The sequence below is a fragment of the Typha latifolia genome, chromosome 1 (assembly GCF_019914945.1).
Source record: "Typha latifolia isolate L0001 chromosome 1, TyphaL0001v2, whole genome shotgun sequence".
Classification (NCBI taxonomy): domain Eukaryota; kingdom Viridiplantae; phylum Streptophyta; class Magnoliopsida; order Poales; family Typhaceae; genus Typha; species Typha latifolia.
The window spans coordinates 6,086,870-6,103,368 of record NC_133086.1 but is presented as its reverse complement, the minus strand read 5'-3'; the positions used below and the strand labels follow the sequence as shown (position 1 = coordinate 6,103,368).

The window sequence follows — 16,499 nt, the reverse complement described above, 5'->3', positions numbered from 1 at the left end:
AATTTAGCCCTTCATGAAGTCTTCGAAGTTGTAGTATAAGACAAGTAAGGCTGTAAACTTAATTGATCGAGTAAGTAAGTAGGATCATGTTTAACTTTCCCTCCACACAAATATGTGAAAAACTTGCATCCTCAGTAATCTAATGAGATTCATAATTAATGTACTGGATTAATGTATTTTATACAACAAGAAAATTGTCAAGAATTATGACACCATACAATTTGCATATTAATATAGTATAAGGTGTTTGTCTGCAGAATAAGAGACCATCTCAAAGACTCCAAAACTCAAAGGACTTAAAATTATTGGAAGTCCATACGTAGGCTGTAGCATTAGTAAGTCTATTGGCGCATGTATGTAACCGGGAGAGAGAGAGAAGGAAAACTTTTGGAGGATCATGGCAATTATTATCTTTGCTTCCAGCATTGCAAAGTTCTGATCGATGCATGCTCTTGGCCTCAATGTCTCCAGGATGAACATGGTCATCTGCATATTGGCATACATAAAGGATCATTGGAGAAAAAAATTGGGGGGAAGAGGTGCGTAGTGCATACAATTTGTGATGACTTTACCAGTTTTAATTTCCCAAGGATATCGGCATCAGGAATATCCTTTCCACATTCTCTATAAACCTCCTCCCTGAGCCTTTCCTGCCATTCTTGATTTGTACTCAACAGGAACATACTCCAAGTTAGCAAATTAGAAGTGGTCTCATGGCCTGCAAAGAAGAATGTCTTGCACTCATCTATGATCTCATCCATGCTCATAGTCTGGTGTTCTTGTTTTCCACCATAGTTTGTTGTGGAAGCCTCCATCATCAATCCAAGCAAATCATTTCCACAGCCAGATTCTCTGAAGTAAAGTAGCTCTTGTGTGATCTTCATGAGTGTGTTACTCACCTTTTTATCTAGCTTCCACTTTTCTATATTTCTTCTACTAGGAAGATATCTGCAAGCAAAGAGATTCCATTATTACTTCAGTGTAGTGCTGAACTAATATGTCTTAGGCTTGAGGATCCTCCTGGGAAAGACGAATTACTTGAATCCTGGTATATGAACTTTTAGCCAAGTTGCTATGGCAAGTTTCTGGAGCGCTTTCTTTGCAAGAAAGACTTCTTTTCCCTCTTTGTAGCTGCTTCCAAAAGCAATGCGAGAGATTACATCAGCTACTAATTCTTGAAATTCTCTGCTAAGCTCAACTTCCTTTCGCTGAGCCTCATGGTCAAATGCCTGACTTTGCCACCCTTCTATCATCGATCGGGTGCATTCTGCCATTGTCTTGGTCATCATCTGTCTTGCAAATGTCAGTTAGTAAAAATATCATCCGCTAATACTCTCTCTAGGGATTCTGTTTTATTAACAAGGATTTCATATCCTTCTCCTTTATATTTGTAGGAATGAGTCAAAAGGATCCAAAAGACAAATTAAGTCTGCTCTGATGAAGGTTGAGGAAATGGTATAGCTGTTTGTGTTGCTTGGCATGATGAAGCAAACATCTAGAACAGCACACTGATCTGAGTGATAAGGAAATAAGAGATCTAGGCAATGATGCCAACATCATACTAATATGATCAGGTGAATCATTTTAATGCATGCTTTCATGTGCTCTGGTACTTCATAACTGGCATCAGAATTTAAAGTGACCCGTCCTCTCTAGTATATTCCAATTAAGGTAGTAAAATTGGGTTAAAATTGGAGTAAGGCATCTAGCTCTTTTGAATATGTCAATACTCCAAATACATAAAAAAATTAAAAACAATAATACGGTGATGAAGATACTGAAGATACTAACATAATCATATGATAACACATATATGCCTTTATAAGTTTTTCTGTTGTGAACTGACTCAAGTTAAAAATGACAACTAAGACTCTGAATTAACAAGAAAAGCTTATCTTACTATAGCCCTAGTCCTCTACAACATTTAATTCCATTATCTTTCTTATGCTTCTTTTTATTAGACTAGCCTTCATATCTATGATCAATTCCTTATGATTGTGAATGAAAAAATAAATGCAAATCCTTAAACTATTTGCATTTCTCTAGACGCCCAACAAATAGGAGTTCGCAACATTATTAAGATAAAGTCAAGTTTGCCAAGTTCTTCCTTAACAAGTATCCTTAGGTAGCATCCCAAGTTTGCCAAGTGCTATAGAATGGGCCTTGGAGTAATTCAATCTTAAGTTCTTAACATGTTGGAATCTTCTTCCCGTGCTGAGTCTGCCTGAAGTTTGATGATTAGAGTTTTCTTGGATTCTTGTAAACTTTTCAGTATTGCATCTCTGATATAAGAAATCAAACTAGATTCTTCCTTACTGCCATGTCTCAATTTTCAAAATCATGAGCAGACAAACGCCTACACCCACGTAGAGAGACACACACATGCAGAGGGGCATGCATGCATGAATGGACATATACATAGATAGATGGAGGGGCAAATAAGTATATAACTATATATGTATATACACATATATAGATACACGCACATTCACAGAAGAGAATAACCTCAACTAATTATGCAACAGAAAACTAAGCTTGATCTTCCTGAACATGAAGCTAGTAAAACAAAGTAATATGACATATTAATGGAAAAAGAATGAAATGTAAAACAAACTGAATGTCATATTTGGGGATGCCCTCAATAGACAGTAACACATACAGCAATCGATTGGCTTGCTCTGCCTCTCTACTAAGATGTCAGAAAGTTATTTTATAATCTCAACAGTAGAATACCTATTGGGTGGCCATCTTGATCTGTAAGGATAGTATTAAAGGGAGCTAATAATGATATTTGAATATTTCACTTTGCAGTGTCCTCAATGTTTAGGTTGTTTGATTACCATAGAAGAAATTCAAACGAAAGGATATCTGGGAAGCTGACCTTGAGCTTATCCATGGTGAAAGCAGGGTTGATCAGACTTCGATGTCGCACCCAATCCGATCCTTCTACAAACACCAACCCCTTACCCAGTAGAGCGAAAATGTTCGGATTTGGATTTGCTTTGCTGTAGGATCCAAATTTGTTTGAAAGCACTTGTTTAACCATCTCAGGATCAGTGATGCAGATCTTTGGTTGTGGTCCAAACCAATACAAAAATGTTGTTCCTGTGGCACACAAGGCAGACATCACATAAACGGCACCTTCTCAACACTTCCTTGCAGATGTAAGTACTCTCTACCTTTTATTTCTTTTTTCTGTATTCATACAATATCCAAACTAAGCTAGAACAACAATGTACATACTTGTCCATATTAATTTGTTTTTCAGGAAAACATCTACAAGCCAAGCATCTCAGTATAAAGCTAATGACATGAAGGGAGAGTAGAAGCCCACCATATTCTGATACCCATTTGGTATAGTGGCTGAGGACCCTGGAAGTAATGTCATGGCAGTGGATGTCCAAGACCACTCCCTCTGAAGTTTTTCTAATGTTCTTTGATCTCCTCCAGTGACCCAGACCAGAAATTGTAGGAAGGGCCTCTGATCCCTTGCTCTCTAAACTTCTTTGTTATAACAAATGGCCTCCATATTAGATAAACTAGCACATTCCAAAGCCTTGAGATAAGAACTACCACCAAGGCAGCCAATGCCAATTCAAGATAACCCATATCACCTGCTAGAAGAAAGATTTGATGATACTTGGGAAGGTGGAAGTGATAGCAGCTTGTTTATTAGTCCTCGCTGCATTAAGAAGGTCCTATTCCTAAGATATGAAATCATGGGTGATGCAAGCAATGAGAGACATCTTTGTCTTCTGTCACAAGGTGATGGCATTATGTGTGGCATGGACCAGCATGTAGTATTCGACTCAAAAGCAGTGGTTACAAAAGCCACAGCTTGCAGTCTTGGCAAGTTTGTGACAAACAGATATAATCGCATATTTTTAGAAGGTTAGAGGGTGGAAAATAGTTCGCAGCTTATGGACTTCTGTCTAATTTAAGGTTCCTGGAAAATCTGAACTTGTATGGATAATCTTTAAAGTCATCTTGCTTTTGTCTCTGTTCCAGAAAGTATGTCATTATATGTCATAAATTGCAGTCTGTTTCTATGTTTCTTAATTCAAGTATCTTTACTTCATGTCTATTCTCTTTCTGTTTTTGCTTATGGAGTTTTTGACCAAATTAGCTGAGTCTTAAAATGAGTATGTTATCCTGTAACTGTCATTAAGATGCTAAAAAGATCAGCATTTTATTTCTAAATAAAAATACTAATAAGTTTAGCATTTTATTTTTAGATAGAAATGCTAATAAATTTAGTATTTATATTTTTAAGTGAACGAAATAAAGTGCTAATATTTTAAGTATTTATACATGTAAAATGTTGAACTCATCATATTTAAAAAACTGATAGATTCAGTTAAATTTATCTTAGTTTCTTTTGTCTGTGTTTTATATGTAAGAAGAACTCTCCATCACTGTGCTATTGGAGAGTTTCTAGAGGTAAGTAAATAACTCTCCATCTTAAGAAGAACAGCAGGTAGAAGCAAGAAATTTCTGAAATTGATAAATGATAATTTCGAGGCAGTGGTTTTTTTCACCCCTTATGAAAACTATGAGGTAGCTAGCAAAAATAATTCACTTAAATCAACAAAATAAAAATAAAAAAGCTGACATTTTTTTTAACATAACCAAGAACTAATAACCACTAAACAAACATTAGATTTGAAAATACTTCTTTTATTATAGAAATCCACGCTATTATAGCCAAACAACAATAAACATAGAACTAATCTATTTATTTTTATTTTTTTTTGTTTAGTAAAAGCTAAATCTTGGTAGGAAACATTTAGACAACCAATCACAACCATGCAATTTTTGTAAATGAATAGGAATGGAGTATTTGGACAAAATTAGTGATCCAAGTGTAATCCATTAATTATATGATTCCAGTCCATGGGCTATGTTTTCTAGCCCAATGCTTTTGAATAATGTCAGCCCATCTCTTCTTTGTCAGAAGCTCCCTATGAGTGTTGTTAATTACTTATTAGTCCACGGATAGCAAGAAACAATGCCGAGAGATTTTATAAATAGAGTAGAAGTCAAGGGTGTTTATAGCATTTTTGCCACCTTTAGATTTTCCAGAGAGATAAGAAAAACTGACAATCTAATCTACAAGGAGCGAAACCAACGATCTCTTTCACGCCGAACACTCTCTTCTCGAATTCCGATGGCCGCGGCGACGATCTCCACCCTGCCCTTCTTCTCCACGAAGCCCCCCCAGGGCCGTCGGATCCGAATCAAGTGCACCATCGCCACCGAATCCCGAGATGCTGGCGGCGGGGAGGCGGCGGCGATGCCGCCGCCGCGGATGTCGGCGGAGTGCGTGGTGGTGGGGGGAGGAGTCAGTGGTCTGTGCACTGCTCAGGCCCTTCAGACGAAGCACGGGATCCGGGATGTGCTTGTGACGGAGGCGAAGGGAAGGGTCGGCGGTAACATCACCACCGTGGAGAGGGATGGGTACCTTTGGGAGGAGGGGCCGAATAGCTTCCAGCCATCTGACCCCGTGCTCACTATGGCGGTAAGTGGACTTTTCTGGTTCAAATTTGATGCCATATGACTTCATTTCTTGGAAAGGAGGAATCTTGAAGTTAGTCGTGGCAATTACTGCCTTTATTTTCCATATGATTTGAACTTTTGCTGGAAAAGGAGAATATTGTTCCTTGGGACTAGAAATGTTCGCTAATTATGGCGGTTCCTTCATGTTTCCATCTCTTTGTGTGCTCTTACTTACTAATTGAGACTTAGAGGGAAAGTTGCTGTGTTAATTGGATGCAATTCCTCTATAAGTTTCATGCTATTGAATGATCATCTGGAATTGGTTTTAGGAAATTTAGGGGAAAAGATAAGTGATTTTTTTTTTAAATATAGTTATTTAAAAAAAATTCCTTTCCACGAGATACATGTTCTTACGTTGTGAGTAGTATTGTTGCAGGTTCTTCTACTTTGACAATGTTTTAGGATTCACTAAAAACAGTGGTGATCAATATTTAAAATATTAATGTACTATAGGATATCTTGTCTGATTGTTTATAATCTTAGACTCATTGTTTTCTTTGTTATGGAAGTTCACATTGAACATTTTCAAATTCTTCACATGTTTAATGTGCAGTTATCTACATCTATGATTGATATCACCCAGCTTGAACAGTATTTATGCACGTCATTTTCCTTCATACTTTTGCTTCATTCTTTCAACCACTTGAATCTGTCTTAGTTGCTGTAATTGTAAATTTTATCACAGGTAGATAGTGGTCTAAAGGAGGATCTTGTATTTGGTGACCCAAATGCTCCACGGTTTGTTCTGTGGGAGGGAAAACTTAGACCAGTCCCTTCGAAACCAACTGATTTACCCTTCTTTGACTTGATGAGCTTTCCTGGTAAACTGAGGGCTGGATTTGGTGCAATCGGCATTCGTCCTGCTCCACCAGTTTGTCCTCTTGATTCTCTCTGTGCTGCTTCTATTGGTACTTACTATTATAATCCCATGCTAATCTAGTTAATTGTTCTCATTTTCTTAATGTTTGGGAAAGGTTTCAGGGTCATGAGGAGTCGGTAGAAGAGTTTGTGCGCCGCAATCTTGGGAGTGAGGTTTTCGAACGCTTGATAGAGCCATTTTGTTCAGGTTTGTCGTTTGCATTCTTATCATTTTCCTACATGATGGCCTATTTGTGCATGTAACCTCTAAAATTGCCTTTTGTTCTCATGCAAAATTGTGTCAGTGCCCGCATATTGACACCCAATTTTCGTATTGGTGCATACATACCTTTGAGTCACTCTACCATAAAGAAATATATAATCTTCATTATCAATTTGCTAATAAACAAACTAATCTATGACTTGTTGGTTGAGGGGTTGATGCAAAACGTGTGACAGATTCCTCTTGTCCCTCGTCGACGATGATCTCATCGTACGTTTCGGAACTTGATGTGCTCGTCGTACGTCAGGCTTCTTGGCATTCCGGTGTTTGTGGAGCAATCGGTCGGGCGAAGAATAAATGTGGGGAGACATAGAATCCGGGATAAGAGGCGTCTATAAACTTATATCCTTCACTTTGATACTAAAAATGATGCAAAACGTGGTGGAGAGAATGCGATAGAAGAGAAATCAAAGAGATAAAAGTGGGATGAGGTTTCACACCTCCACTCTTAATAGTAGTTTCACACCTTTTCAAAAAAGAGAGTAATTAAAAATCTTTATTAACCTCAAAAGAGAGCACAAACTATCTATATATAGATTTACAATAAAATTAAGCAAAAAAATCTTAAACAAATGAAAAATATCAAAAACAACTATCACTGTCACATAATAAATAAAATGATATAAACCCTCAATTAGAACTAGATTCAACAAGGGGGATTATTAAATGTTGGCACCTCCTGTGTTGGTACACGCCATCATGTCCTGTCAGTGATGTCCGCACTAGGGGTAGGATAATTATTTATGACTGTTAGAGTATGAACAATGCCAATCCATGTTTGGATGGATTTGATTTGTGACTTTACATTCTATATTGAAGTAGACAAATTAATAGGTTGCATATACATTCTATATTGAAGTAGACAAATTAATAGGTTGCATAGGCAGTTGACCTTATGTTATTTAAGTAAAACAGAAAATCTTGGAAATTTTTCACTATGGTGTAAATTAGTAGTCAACAATCACACAAATATTACTGTGAACTTCATTTGCCATGCTTTATGTTTTAGTCCTTGGACCTTACGTATAGTTACTAGAAGTCCTGCTTTTTATATAGAGTTCTAATTGTGTTTCCTCATTTACATTTATACTCTACAAGTATTTTGTATTTTATATCTCGATTTCTTTTCAAAATGTTCTTCTTGATAGGGAGTTTGCCTTAGGGGCGATCCTGTGCTTTTAGTTCACAACTACCTGCAAGTGTTTGTGAAGTCTGGTTCTAGCCTGATTTGTCTGTAACCTGCAGTTTGGCTGTGGACCTTGTTAGACTAGTTTCTTAACTTTTTATCGTACTTCATGATTATTATGACAACTTTTTTATGAGGCTTTTATCATTCTTGACATCAAATTACAATATTCTTTAGTTGTTACTGTTTCTTTTGAAATTTGAATTAATATTGGTGGATGAAGATCTCCTTTTCATGTAGGTGTATATGCTGGTGATCCTGCAAAGCTTAGTATGAAAGCGGCTTTCGGAAAGGTTTGGAAACTAGAGCAGAATGGCGGTAGTATTATTGGTGGAACTATAAAAGCGATTCAGGAGAGCAAGAAAAATCCTAAACCACCAAGAGATCCGTAAGTAATTGATATATTAGTACCACATTTGATTTTCTGTGAAATGATTTCCTTGCCCAGTCAGTTAGTAAATGTTCTATTTCATTGTTGGCTACATGCAAGGCGTCTACCAAAGCCAAAGGGGCAGACTGTGGCATCTTTTAGGAAAGGCCTTGCTATGCTACCTAATGCAATTTCTTCCAGGTAATTTTACAATTCTTCCTATTTGTTTAAAGCATAATCAAGTTTTTGAGATGGACCCAGATACCTAACTAGTCATTTAAGCATCTGGGCACTAAGCATCATAGGCAGCCAGGGTACTGCAAAGTGCTTATGTACTAACTACTAAGTGGGTGCATGTGCGGGGGTATATGCAACAAGCCCTTGTTAGATAAAATTAAAATGTTTTGAAAATATATAAGAGCATTAATAAATAAAAAGAAGCACATAAGTAATATATTATGCTACCTCTTTCTTCATTCAGGATTCACTGAAATCGATAAACTCGTTCATTGTGGTTCAAGATTCAAGTGTGTATTTTACTATTTTTGTATGATAAAAATTGAAAGTCGATCAGTTGAATCTTATTATCTTGCATGCTGATGATATTATTGGGTTTGTTAATTTAACTGCCTTGATCTTTCAGGTTGGGTAGCAAAGTCAAACTGTCATGGAAACTTACAAGCATTAAAAAGTCGGATGGCCAAGGCTATATATTAGTATATGAGACACCAGAAGGATTGACCTCAGTGCAGACTAATAGTGTTGTCATGACCATCCCATCCTATATTGCTAGCAATATCTTACGCCCTCTTTCGGTATGTAAAGATTTAATTTATTCAAGTAGATTTCAGAGTGATTGAAGACTGAAAATAGAGTTCTGATCTTATATTATGCAGATGGTAGCAAGAATCCTCTTGACTGAATTTGCAATACCCCTAAAAGCTTAAGAATGATCCTATATCTCTTCCATCAAGTTACTTGTTGGCTGTTTCATTCATATGCTATGATGCTACTTAATAAGAAACTGTCAATGTAACTGTATTGATAATTCTAGATTCTTCAGAGGTTCTCCTAGTTATTTTCATTCTTGAAATGATTCTTTTTTTTTACTAAACATCATGTGACCTCTAAGTTTCAAATTTTGTGTCTGGTCATGCAGATGTATATTTCATCACTATTCCTTGCTGGTCATGGGCTTTCAGTCTTTCTGTGTACTAATTGATAGAGAGAAGTGCTGTTGTTTTGTTTACTTAATTTGTTTTCTCATCATTGCATTCATCAACACAAATCATCTATTGGTTGTACCCTAAAAGAATTTGTGTCTATATGCTTACAGATCTTCCTGAAAAGAAAGGGTACAATATATATTCCTAAGATTCCAATGTATAATTTTTGTTTCCTTCATCCTGAATTGTCTGCTGAGTGGAAATTTGCCCCTCCATTACACTATGGAGAATAACCTGGTTGCGCCTCCAGTCTCCACTTTTTTAGTAGTGTAATCCTTGAGGATTCTTCATATATATTTGCAAACAGTACAACTAAATTTAATCATCTCTGATTGACTAAATTCTAATCTATATGAAACTCAGAAGTCAATTCATATTTTACTCAAGTTCACTAAAACTTAATGTTGTATGCTCAGTTGTAAGCCATTAAGATGAACACTCATATCTCCAACTAAAATTGTTATTGGCTTTATGTCATTGAAGCAACTTGTATCAAGTCTTTTAGTTTGATACTAAAAAGAATATATGCCTTTTAAGTCTTGAGCTGAATTTTATGTTCTTTCTGAATCTCTGAGGAGCTGAATTCTTATATTTGTATTATGTACATTTGAGTATATTCCTTTTATTTTGTTATTCTTTCCAGAATGATGCGGCAGATGCGCTATCAAAATTCTATTATCCACCAGTTGCAGCAGTGACCGTTTCATATGCAAAGGAAGCAATTCGAAAAGAATGCTTGATTAATGGTGAGCTTGAGGGTTTTGGCCAGTTGCATCCACGTAGTCAAGGAGTTGAGACATTAGGTATAGTACTTTCAATCTTTATAACTCTTCTTCCACATGCTTGATTCATGTATATTGTTTTATTTTCAAATTTTATCCACTCATGATCTGCATGATTCCCATATATATTCATTTTTATGAGAAATCATATCAGTATTTTCTATCTAGATGAGTCCTGGTTGCAATTATTGCTTGTGGATAATGTAACGAGTTTGTAAGATGATAGTTCTGTATTTCTATTTACCTGGAACAAATATATGATGTAATCTCTATAAAGTTTGATATGGTTGGCTTCCAGAAAAAGAATAACGCTGTATAGGTCCATTAAGATAATAAATAATAATTCTTGAAGAAACAATGACAAGGTTTAGAAGCTATCAGCACAGAGCAATCGTGATTATGTTGGGTACAGACGTGTCTTTGACCTTTACGTTTTCAGCAGTTCCTCTTGATGAATTGTCTGTTAACTGTGTGTTGATTAGGCAGACATTTTTTTGCATGTCAGGTAGGAAATGAAGATAAAATTGTAGAGGATAATTGAGATGTTACTGCAGATTGGATCACAGATTGGATCTTGTATTCACTGCTTATAGATAATTTTTTTGTCTATCTATCATTAATTTGTAGACCTATAGTGTATCTATTAGTTGGCTGTGGCTTCCATATGATTGTCCAAGTTTACTTGCACTTCTTACAATTTCATTTCAAGTTGCAGAGGATGTGCAGAGTCAGACATATAGTTCTTTTTCACGTTTCATTACCTTGTTGCTTGGTTTTGAGGCTTGAGTCTTGAGATATGGTCTAACTGATATATTTTGATTTTTGGTGCAGGAACACTATATAGCTCATCACTCTTTCCTAACCGTGCTCCACCTGGAAGGGTGCTGCTTCTAAACTACATTGGAGGTGCTGTAAATGCAGGAATCATATCCAAGGTAATTCTCCAGCCACATTTTGTCGATTTCGTGTTAAGACATGTGGCATGTGAAAATTCTTCAATGGATCTCCTTCTAACAAATAGGAGGCTTAACATCCATTTTGTCAGCTTTATACTCCTTGTTTCTAAGAAACTGCAGTTCATTCAGCTCACACCATAAGTACCATCATTGTGGTTTTGTGGGACTCTGGGTTTAGTTATGCTCTATCTGCTCAAATCTACTGATTATTTTGTATTTCTCATGATTTTTGTATTCTATTTATTGATCCGCAGAGTGAGAATGAACTGGTGGCAGCAGTTGACCGCGATCTTAGAAAAATGCTGATAAATCCAAGTGCTGAGGACCCTTTAGTTCTTGGTGTGAGAGTATGGCCACAAGCAATACCTCAGTTTTTGGTCGGTCATCTCGACCATCTGGAGTCAGCAAAGGCTGCACTCTTCAAAGCTGGTTTCGAGGGTTTGTTTCTAGGAGGCAACTATGTAGCAGGTGTAGCCTTGGGCCGATGTGTAGAGGGTGCTTACGAGAGTGCCTCTGTGGTATCCAAATATTTAGCCAAATACGCCTACAAGTAATTGGTGAACCAAATTCGGTATTTTGTAGCTTAGGTGAGCCCAGAAAAATTTGAGGCACCTCTATGTATCTTCCTTATTGTGATCACGACATTACTTTATAAGCTGCTTTCTATTCTTGGAACAGCTATTTGTATACCTCTTCTGCCTAATAAAGTGTCCCTCTCATGTAATATCAATTCATCTCACCCTCATGTGCGACATGCTTACACTTTTCTCTCTCGATCTGTTTCTTGGTTGTGGTATGGTCATTTTTGTGCTTCCAGACAACAAAAGTTCTTCACAATTAACAGAGGACGTTGATGGACCCAAAAAAGAAATATGCATATCCTTCATAAAAAATAACAAGGATTGGATTTTTGTCGAGGGTAAAAAAGGTTTAAATGACTTTGTGTAATTATGCAATTTAGTATGTCTTCCTCTTGAAATTAAATGGTTTATACGACTAAGTCCGCGTGGAAGAATCTACAGAGTTCCCTTCTTTGTAACTCATTAGTAAAACTTTATTGCATCTCTTGATGGTTCCAAATTGGTGAGGAAAAGTCATGTGAAATAGACTCAAAACAGCACACATCCTCTCTGAAAGGGATGTGTGTCCTCTCCCAATTCAAACAGAAAGGTCCCACAATGGGGGAACAAGGTTTTATGGGACAACTCAAATGCAATCCTAAAAAGTCATCACTGTTGAAATCAAGTGACATCCCCAGAGCCAGGAAAGGGACTTGGAGGAGATGTGAGACACCATTATTATGGTGACTTGGTGAGACACTTGAGTTGGAATTTGACAGGTTGGAAGAGAAAGAGATCCCTTGGACTATGGAGAACCACATGCATGGGATAATGGAGGCAATGTGATGAGATGTAGGGATCAGTGGCCCCCATAAGCCACCTAAGTGCCTAAATTCATCCCCCCCTTTATTAGTTATTACCATGTCCTTTGTGGTAATTAACTTAAAAGGTTGTCATGCATTGTACTCACAATCATCAAGGTGGCCAGTCAAATTGAATGCTAGAATTCATGCTAGTGGACAACTCAGGGTGTTGTGCAAATGTGCAATCCTTTTTATTTAGTACTCCCATGTTGTCCTTGATTGATTAAATTTGTATTGGTTTATTGGCAGTGAAATGAGTTGTTTAGCTTGGAGAGATCTGAGAAATAGTGTAATATGTCCCAAGTGTTTACAAGCTTGAGTTGCAAACAACTCACTTTTCTTATTGTCACTACACAAATTCTTTTTACCATTTCTTTAGGAGAAAGAAAGGCCAGTTGTTCCCTTGGATATATTAAGAGGAGTGTCAAGTTGCAGTGCAGTATTTGCCGCCTGTTTACTTTGTTATCATCTTTGTCATCGTAGTCGTCACTATTATTATCGAAAACTCGTACAGATTTGTTATTAAATAGCTTCAAAAACAATATGTCAAAAAGGAAAAAAAAATTTCCCTCCTTTTCAGGATATTATGCTTCTAGATAGCTTTTGACAGTCCAACAACTTGCACTCTTCTGGAATAAATGATAGGCAGGAGGTTAAACAAATAAAAAGTAGAGCCATTTATCACCTTGAATGACAGATGAGGACTTTGAAGCAAAGAAATATTCATGACATCCAACTAAAGTTACATTGTTGACAAAGTTAGCCTATTCTTGTGACTACTAGAGAAGCAGTTGTAGAGGTTGGTCTTGGACCAGGGTACTGCTTACCTTTTCTTCCTCTTTATGTTTCTATTTTATGAGGATGTAGTTGATTGCATGTCCCCTTGAAGTAGCCCTTATGTCTTCCTCCTCCACAGGATGGTGGATTACTATAAGCAATCCAACCTTTTACTAAGCCAAGCTTTAAATGACCCCTGGCTTTCTTTATTCCAAGTTTCGAATCCCATGCACTCCCTGTCTCTCCTTTGCTTCTACATGTCCTTTGTGCCAGAAAGGGTGCACCTTTGTTTCAACAAAGCTATCCCTATGCATCTTTTTCTACTACCACCTTTTTATGTGTTTGGTGCTATCTGTTGATGGGCTAATTTTATATTGCAACTGCATCTAATTGCAATCTAACACCTTTTGCAAAGGTAAATTGTTTGCCATCCACATAGGCCCTATGAACCTCTGTATGTCACTTGAGCTGAATGATTGATCAAAGCTTGATTCACAAAAAAAATTTGATCTGTTCTTGCGGCGAATAAGTCATGCATGTATGTAATCAGTAAATTATCTAGAATCTGAAATCTTTGTAATTGCAATCAAAATCGACCAAGTCCGTCAAATTTCTCTTTCGATTACCGACCTTGTCTTCCCATGAGGGGGAAGTGAACCTATCCTGCAGGTAAGTTTGTCGCAGAGATTCAATTTAGGTCAATATAGACTGCAAAAGGTCACTTCACCATGGTCTGCCTACTCTCTAGACAAACCATTTAATTTGTATCTTGTTGGGTTACATTTAGCTATCACAACAGGCATCTAATTTCAATCTAGTGTTAAATGGAATGACAGTAATACAGTTAAAAGTTGAAGTAAAAAAGAAAAAAAGATGTGGCTTTCAAAACAACTCTTACTTTAGAAGTGTGTGTTATAGACATGTTTGTGATTGAATTGAAGTGCTTACTTCTAGGAGATTGAAAATATTTATGAAAGTAATATATTGGAAGATTTGCAAGCATGTACATGGAGAATAGTTATGATGTGATTGGTGAGACAATCTTTTTGCATAAGATTACAAGCTTAATCAATGTACAGACAGTATTTGGCACGAAGTAGCCTTCAGATGAGATTTTGGAACATTCCCTAAATAATATATACTTGAGTATAACCATAACCACCCAACATCTTGACTGTCATAGATAATCCAACGATTGTTATGTCTGATCAATCTAAATATATAAAATTAGGGAGGGAATTATGGAGACCAGTCATTAGGCCAACCCAATTAGCCTAGCCAGGTTAATCCAATCCATCCTACTCAATAGGCAACTAGGACTAATAGTATGCTGCAATTAAGGCACATTTTTCATTCCTTTGCATCACTGTTACATCTCAGTGTACCAGTTTAGTCCTCAGCCATCTTGCTCTATCTTCTATAATAAGCAAGATTCGCCGTTTCTCTCCCTTTAGTTCCAATGGGAGGAGAGGGTGATTCCCCTTCTTCTTCTATAGATAGCAGCAGCAGTCACCCTGGCCTTTCATCTACATCTGCTCTTTCTCAGCCAAGAAGCAGAGACTTGACCACTGAGCTTAGGCTAGGACTCAGTCTATCACCTTCTTCTCTGGAGGAGAGTTCCTTGAATTCAAGGTTTGTACAATATCAAGTTGCTTCCTTTTTTTTTCCTTCTCTTGTTTGTATGCATATCCACTAGTTTTTCTTCTTCTTTTTTTCCCCTTCTCATCATTTATGCTTTTCTTTAACTGATTTATTCTGTGTAGCTTTTGTTTCCCATCTCTTTGTGTGCAAGTAATCATCTTTTCTCTATTTATGCAATATCCTGATCATGATCAGATCAATAATCCTTCTACCTGGTATTGATTCCCACTTCATGATCTTAAGTTCTTAACTATCTTGTATTTCCTTTTCAGTGCCCAAGTTCCAATTTCAATTGCTGTCATTCAATTTCTTCCTTCTGATCAGTATCCTTGTGTTATATGCAGTTGAGTTCATCTAGTTGCTTGTTCCCTTTTCGGTTTTCCGATTACAAGAGTTTGAGTATTGTTTGTCTAATTCATGTCATAGTGATATCATATATGAGAAAAATTTCCATTCTTTTGTTTCTCTTTTTCCATTTGATTCCATCGTAAGCACTCAAAAATATCAGTCTGATTCATATGCTTTTATCGCTGTCTGATCCATATATTATCTTCACTACCTTTGCTATATCTTCAGAGTCCTATTGATCATCCTCCAGACAGAGTGCAATACTTCTGTCCTTTGAATTTTCTTTTATTTGTCTCCTGGCTTTGGTCATTAGGGACCAGCAATCTGATTGGCCGCCAATCAAACCCCTTCTTAGGAGCACGCTCTCGGAGAAATCAAATCAAGATCAACCACCGACATTCTTCGTTAAGGTCTACATGGAGGGAATTCCAATTGGGAGGAAGCTGGACTTGTTTTCTCATGACGGCTACAATAGCCTAATAAGGACACTTTGTCGCATGTTCAGGACCGACATTTCGTGTACGTTTAGCGAAACTTTTCTCCTACTTCTGATCACATTTGAGTCTTTAACACTTATAATAACAATGTGGAAAATTAATAAGCCATTTTGATATGATCAAGACCCTGACATGGATCATATGCCTTCCAACAAGACTCACGTACTGACTTATGAAGACAAGGAGGGAGATTGGATGATGGTTGGAGATGTGCCATGGGAGTATGATTCCTATATTCCTATTTATCATTTGATTCATTCCATTTTTCTTCTCCATCTTCTGATTCATTTCTGATGGTATCTGTCTCATTTCTCTACAGGCTGTTCTTGACCACTGTCAAGAGATTGATGATTAGCAGAGCAGACAAATGCTAGTTAAGTTGTAAAACCAAAGAGCAATCAAAGAGACATACAAGTACTGGTTGGGATAAATATGTACAGATATTATAGAGGATTTAAATACTATGTTTAGCTTTTGGTTATCAATTTTTTGTTTTTTTGTTTGGTCTTATTTGCTGCATGTAGATACTGTCAGAAATTTTGTCAGAAAGAGAAGGTATAAAAGCTATTAAATTTGGATGTAATTTTATCTGCTAA

At 36.8% G+C, this 16,499-nt stretch overlaps 3 protein-coding genes across 4 annotated transcripts; 2 read left to right on the top strand and 1 right to left on the bottom strand.

Moving 5' to 3' along the window:
• Positions 1 to 228: 228 nt before the first annotated feature.
• Positions 229 to 3,669, bottom strand: LOC140802167 (cytochrome P450 709B2-like). The gene is made up of 5 exons (XM_073157610.1): positions 3,432 to 3,669; positions 2,882 to 3,105; positions 1,039 to 1,289; positions 573 to 948; positions 229 to 486 (listed from the first exon to the last, which is right to left on the bottom strand). The coding sequence occupies exons 1-5, from the start codon at positions 3,607 to 3,609 to the stop codon at positions 229 to 231; spliced, it is 1,287 nt and encodes a 428-aa protein (XP_073013711.1). The 5' UTR covers positions 3,610 to 3,669.
• A 1,388-nt stretch (positions 3,670 to 5,057) lies between these two features.
• On the top strand, positions 5,058 to 11,947 carry LOC140793491 (protoporphyrinogen oxidase, chloroplastic). The gene is made up of 9 exons (XM_073144995.1): positions 5,058 to 5,518; positions 6,242 to 6,427; positions 6,538 to 6,622; positions 8,124 to 8,271; positions 8,374 to 8,454; positions 8,897 to 9,068; positions 10,123 to 10,282; positions 11,093 to 11,196; positions 11,472 to 11,947. The coding sequence occupies exons 1-9, from the start codon at positions 5,168 to 5,170 to the stop codon at positions 11,769 to 11,771; spliced, it is 1,587 nt and encodes a 528-aa protein (XP_073001096.1). The 5' UTR covers positions 5,058 to 5,167; the 3' UTR covers positions 11,772 to 11,947.
• A 2,838-nt stretch (positions 11,948 to 14,785) lies between these two features.
• LOC140794478 (auxin-responsive protein IAA4-like) lies at positions 14,786 to 16,499 on the top strand. 2 transcript variants are annotated; one of them, XM_073146530.1, is made up of 4 exons: positions 14,786 to 15,049; positions 15,720 to 15,925; positions 16,028 to 16,124; positions 16,223 to 16,499. In XM_073146530.1, the coding sequence occupies exons 1-4, from the start codon at positions 14,877 to 14,879 to the stop codon at positions 16,275 to 16,277; spliced, it is 531 nt and encodes a 176-aa protein (XP_073002631.1). In that variant the 5' UTR covers positions 14,786 to 14,876; the 3' UTR covers positions 16,278 to 16,499. The 2 variants fall into 2 exon arrangements, with proteins under 2 accessions (XP_073002631.1, XP_073002642.1); XM_073146541.1 differs by having other exon boundaries at positions 14,811 to 15,049; positions 15,762 to 15,925.

Excerpts from the sequence above, each read along its gene's own strand:
- LOC140802167 (XM_073157610.1), bottom strand. The coding sequence starts at position 3,609 with ATGGGTTATCTTGAATTGGCATTGGCTGCCTTGGTGGTAGTTCTTATC. Across the intron at positions 1,290-2,881 it reads TCACCATGGATAAGCTCAAG|ATGATGACCAAGACAATGGC; the intron begins GTCAGCTTCCCA and ends TTTGCAAGACAG. Across the intron at positions 949-1,038 it reads GTTCATATACCAGGATTCAA|ATATCTTCCTAGTAGAAGAA; the intron begins GTAATTCGTCTT and ends CTTTGCTTGCAG.
- LOC140793491 (XM_073144995.1), top strand. The coding sequence starts at position 5,168 with ATGGCCGCGGCGACGATCTCCACCCTGCCCTTCTTCTCCACGAAGCCC. Across the intron at positions 8,272-8,373 it reads CCTAAACCACCAAGAGATCC|GCGTCTACCAAAGCCAAAGG; the intron begins GTAAGTAATTGA and ends GCTACATGCAAG. Across the intron at positions 9,069-10,122 it reads ATATCTTACGCCCTCTTTCG|AATGATGCGGCAGATGCGCT; the intron begins GTATGTAAAGAT and ends TATTCTTTCCAG.
- LOC140794478 (XM_073146530.1), top strand. The coding sequence starts at position 14,877 with ATGGGAGGAGAGGGTGATTCCCCTTCTTCTTCTATAGATAGCAGCAGC. Across the intron at positions 15,050-15,719 it reads GAGAGTTCCTTGAATTCAAG|GGACCAGCAATCTGATTGGC; the intron begins GTTTGTACAATA and ends TTTGGTCATTAG. Across the intron at positions 15,926-16,027 it reads GTTCAGGACCGACATTTCGT|ACCCTGACATGGATCATATG; the intron begins GTACGTTTAGCG and ends GATATGATCAAG.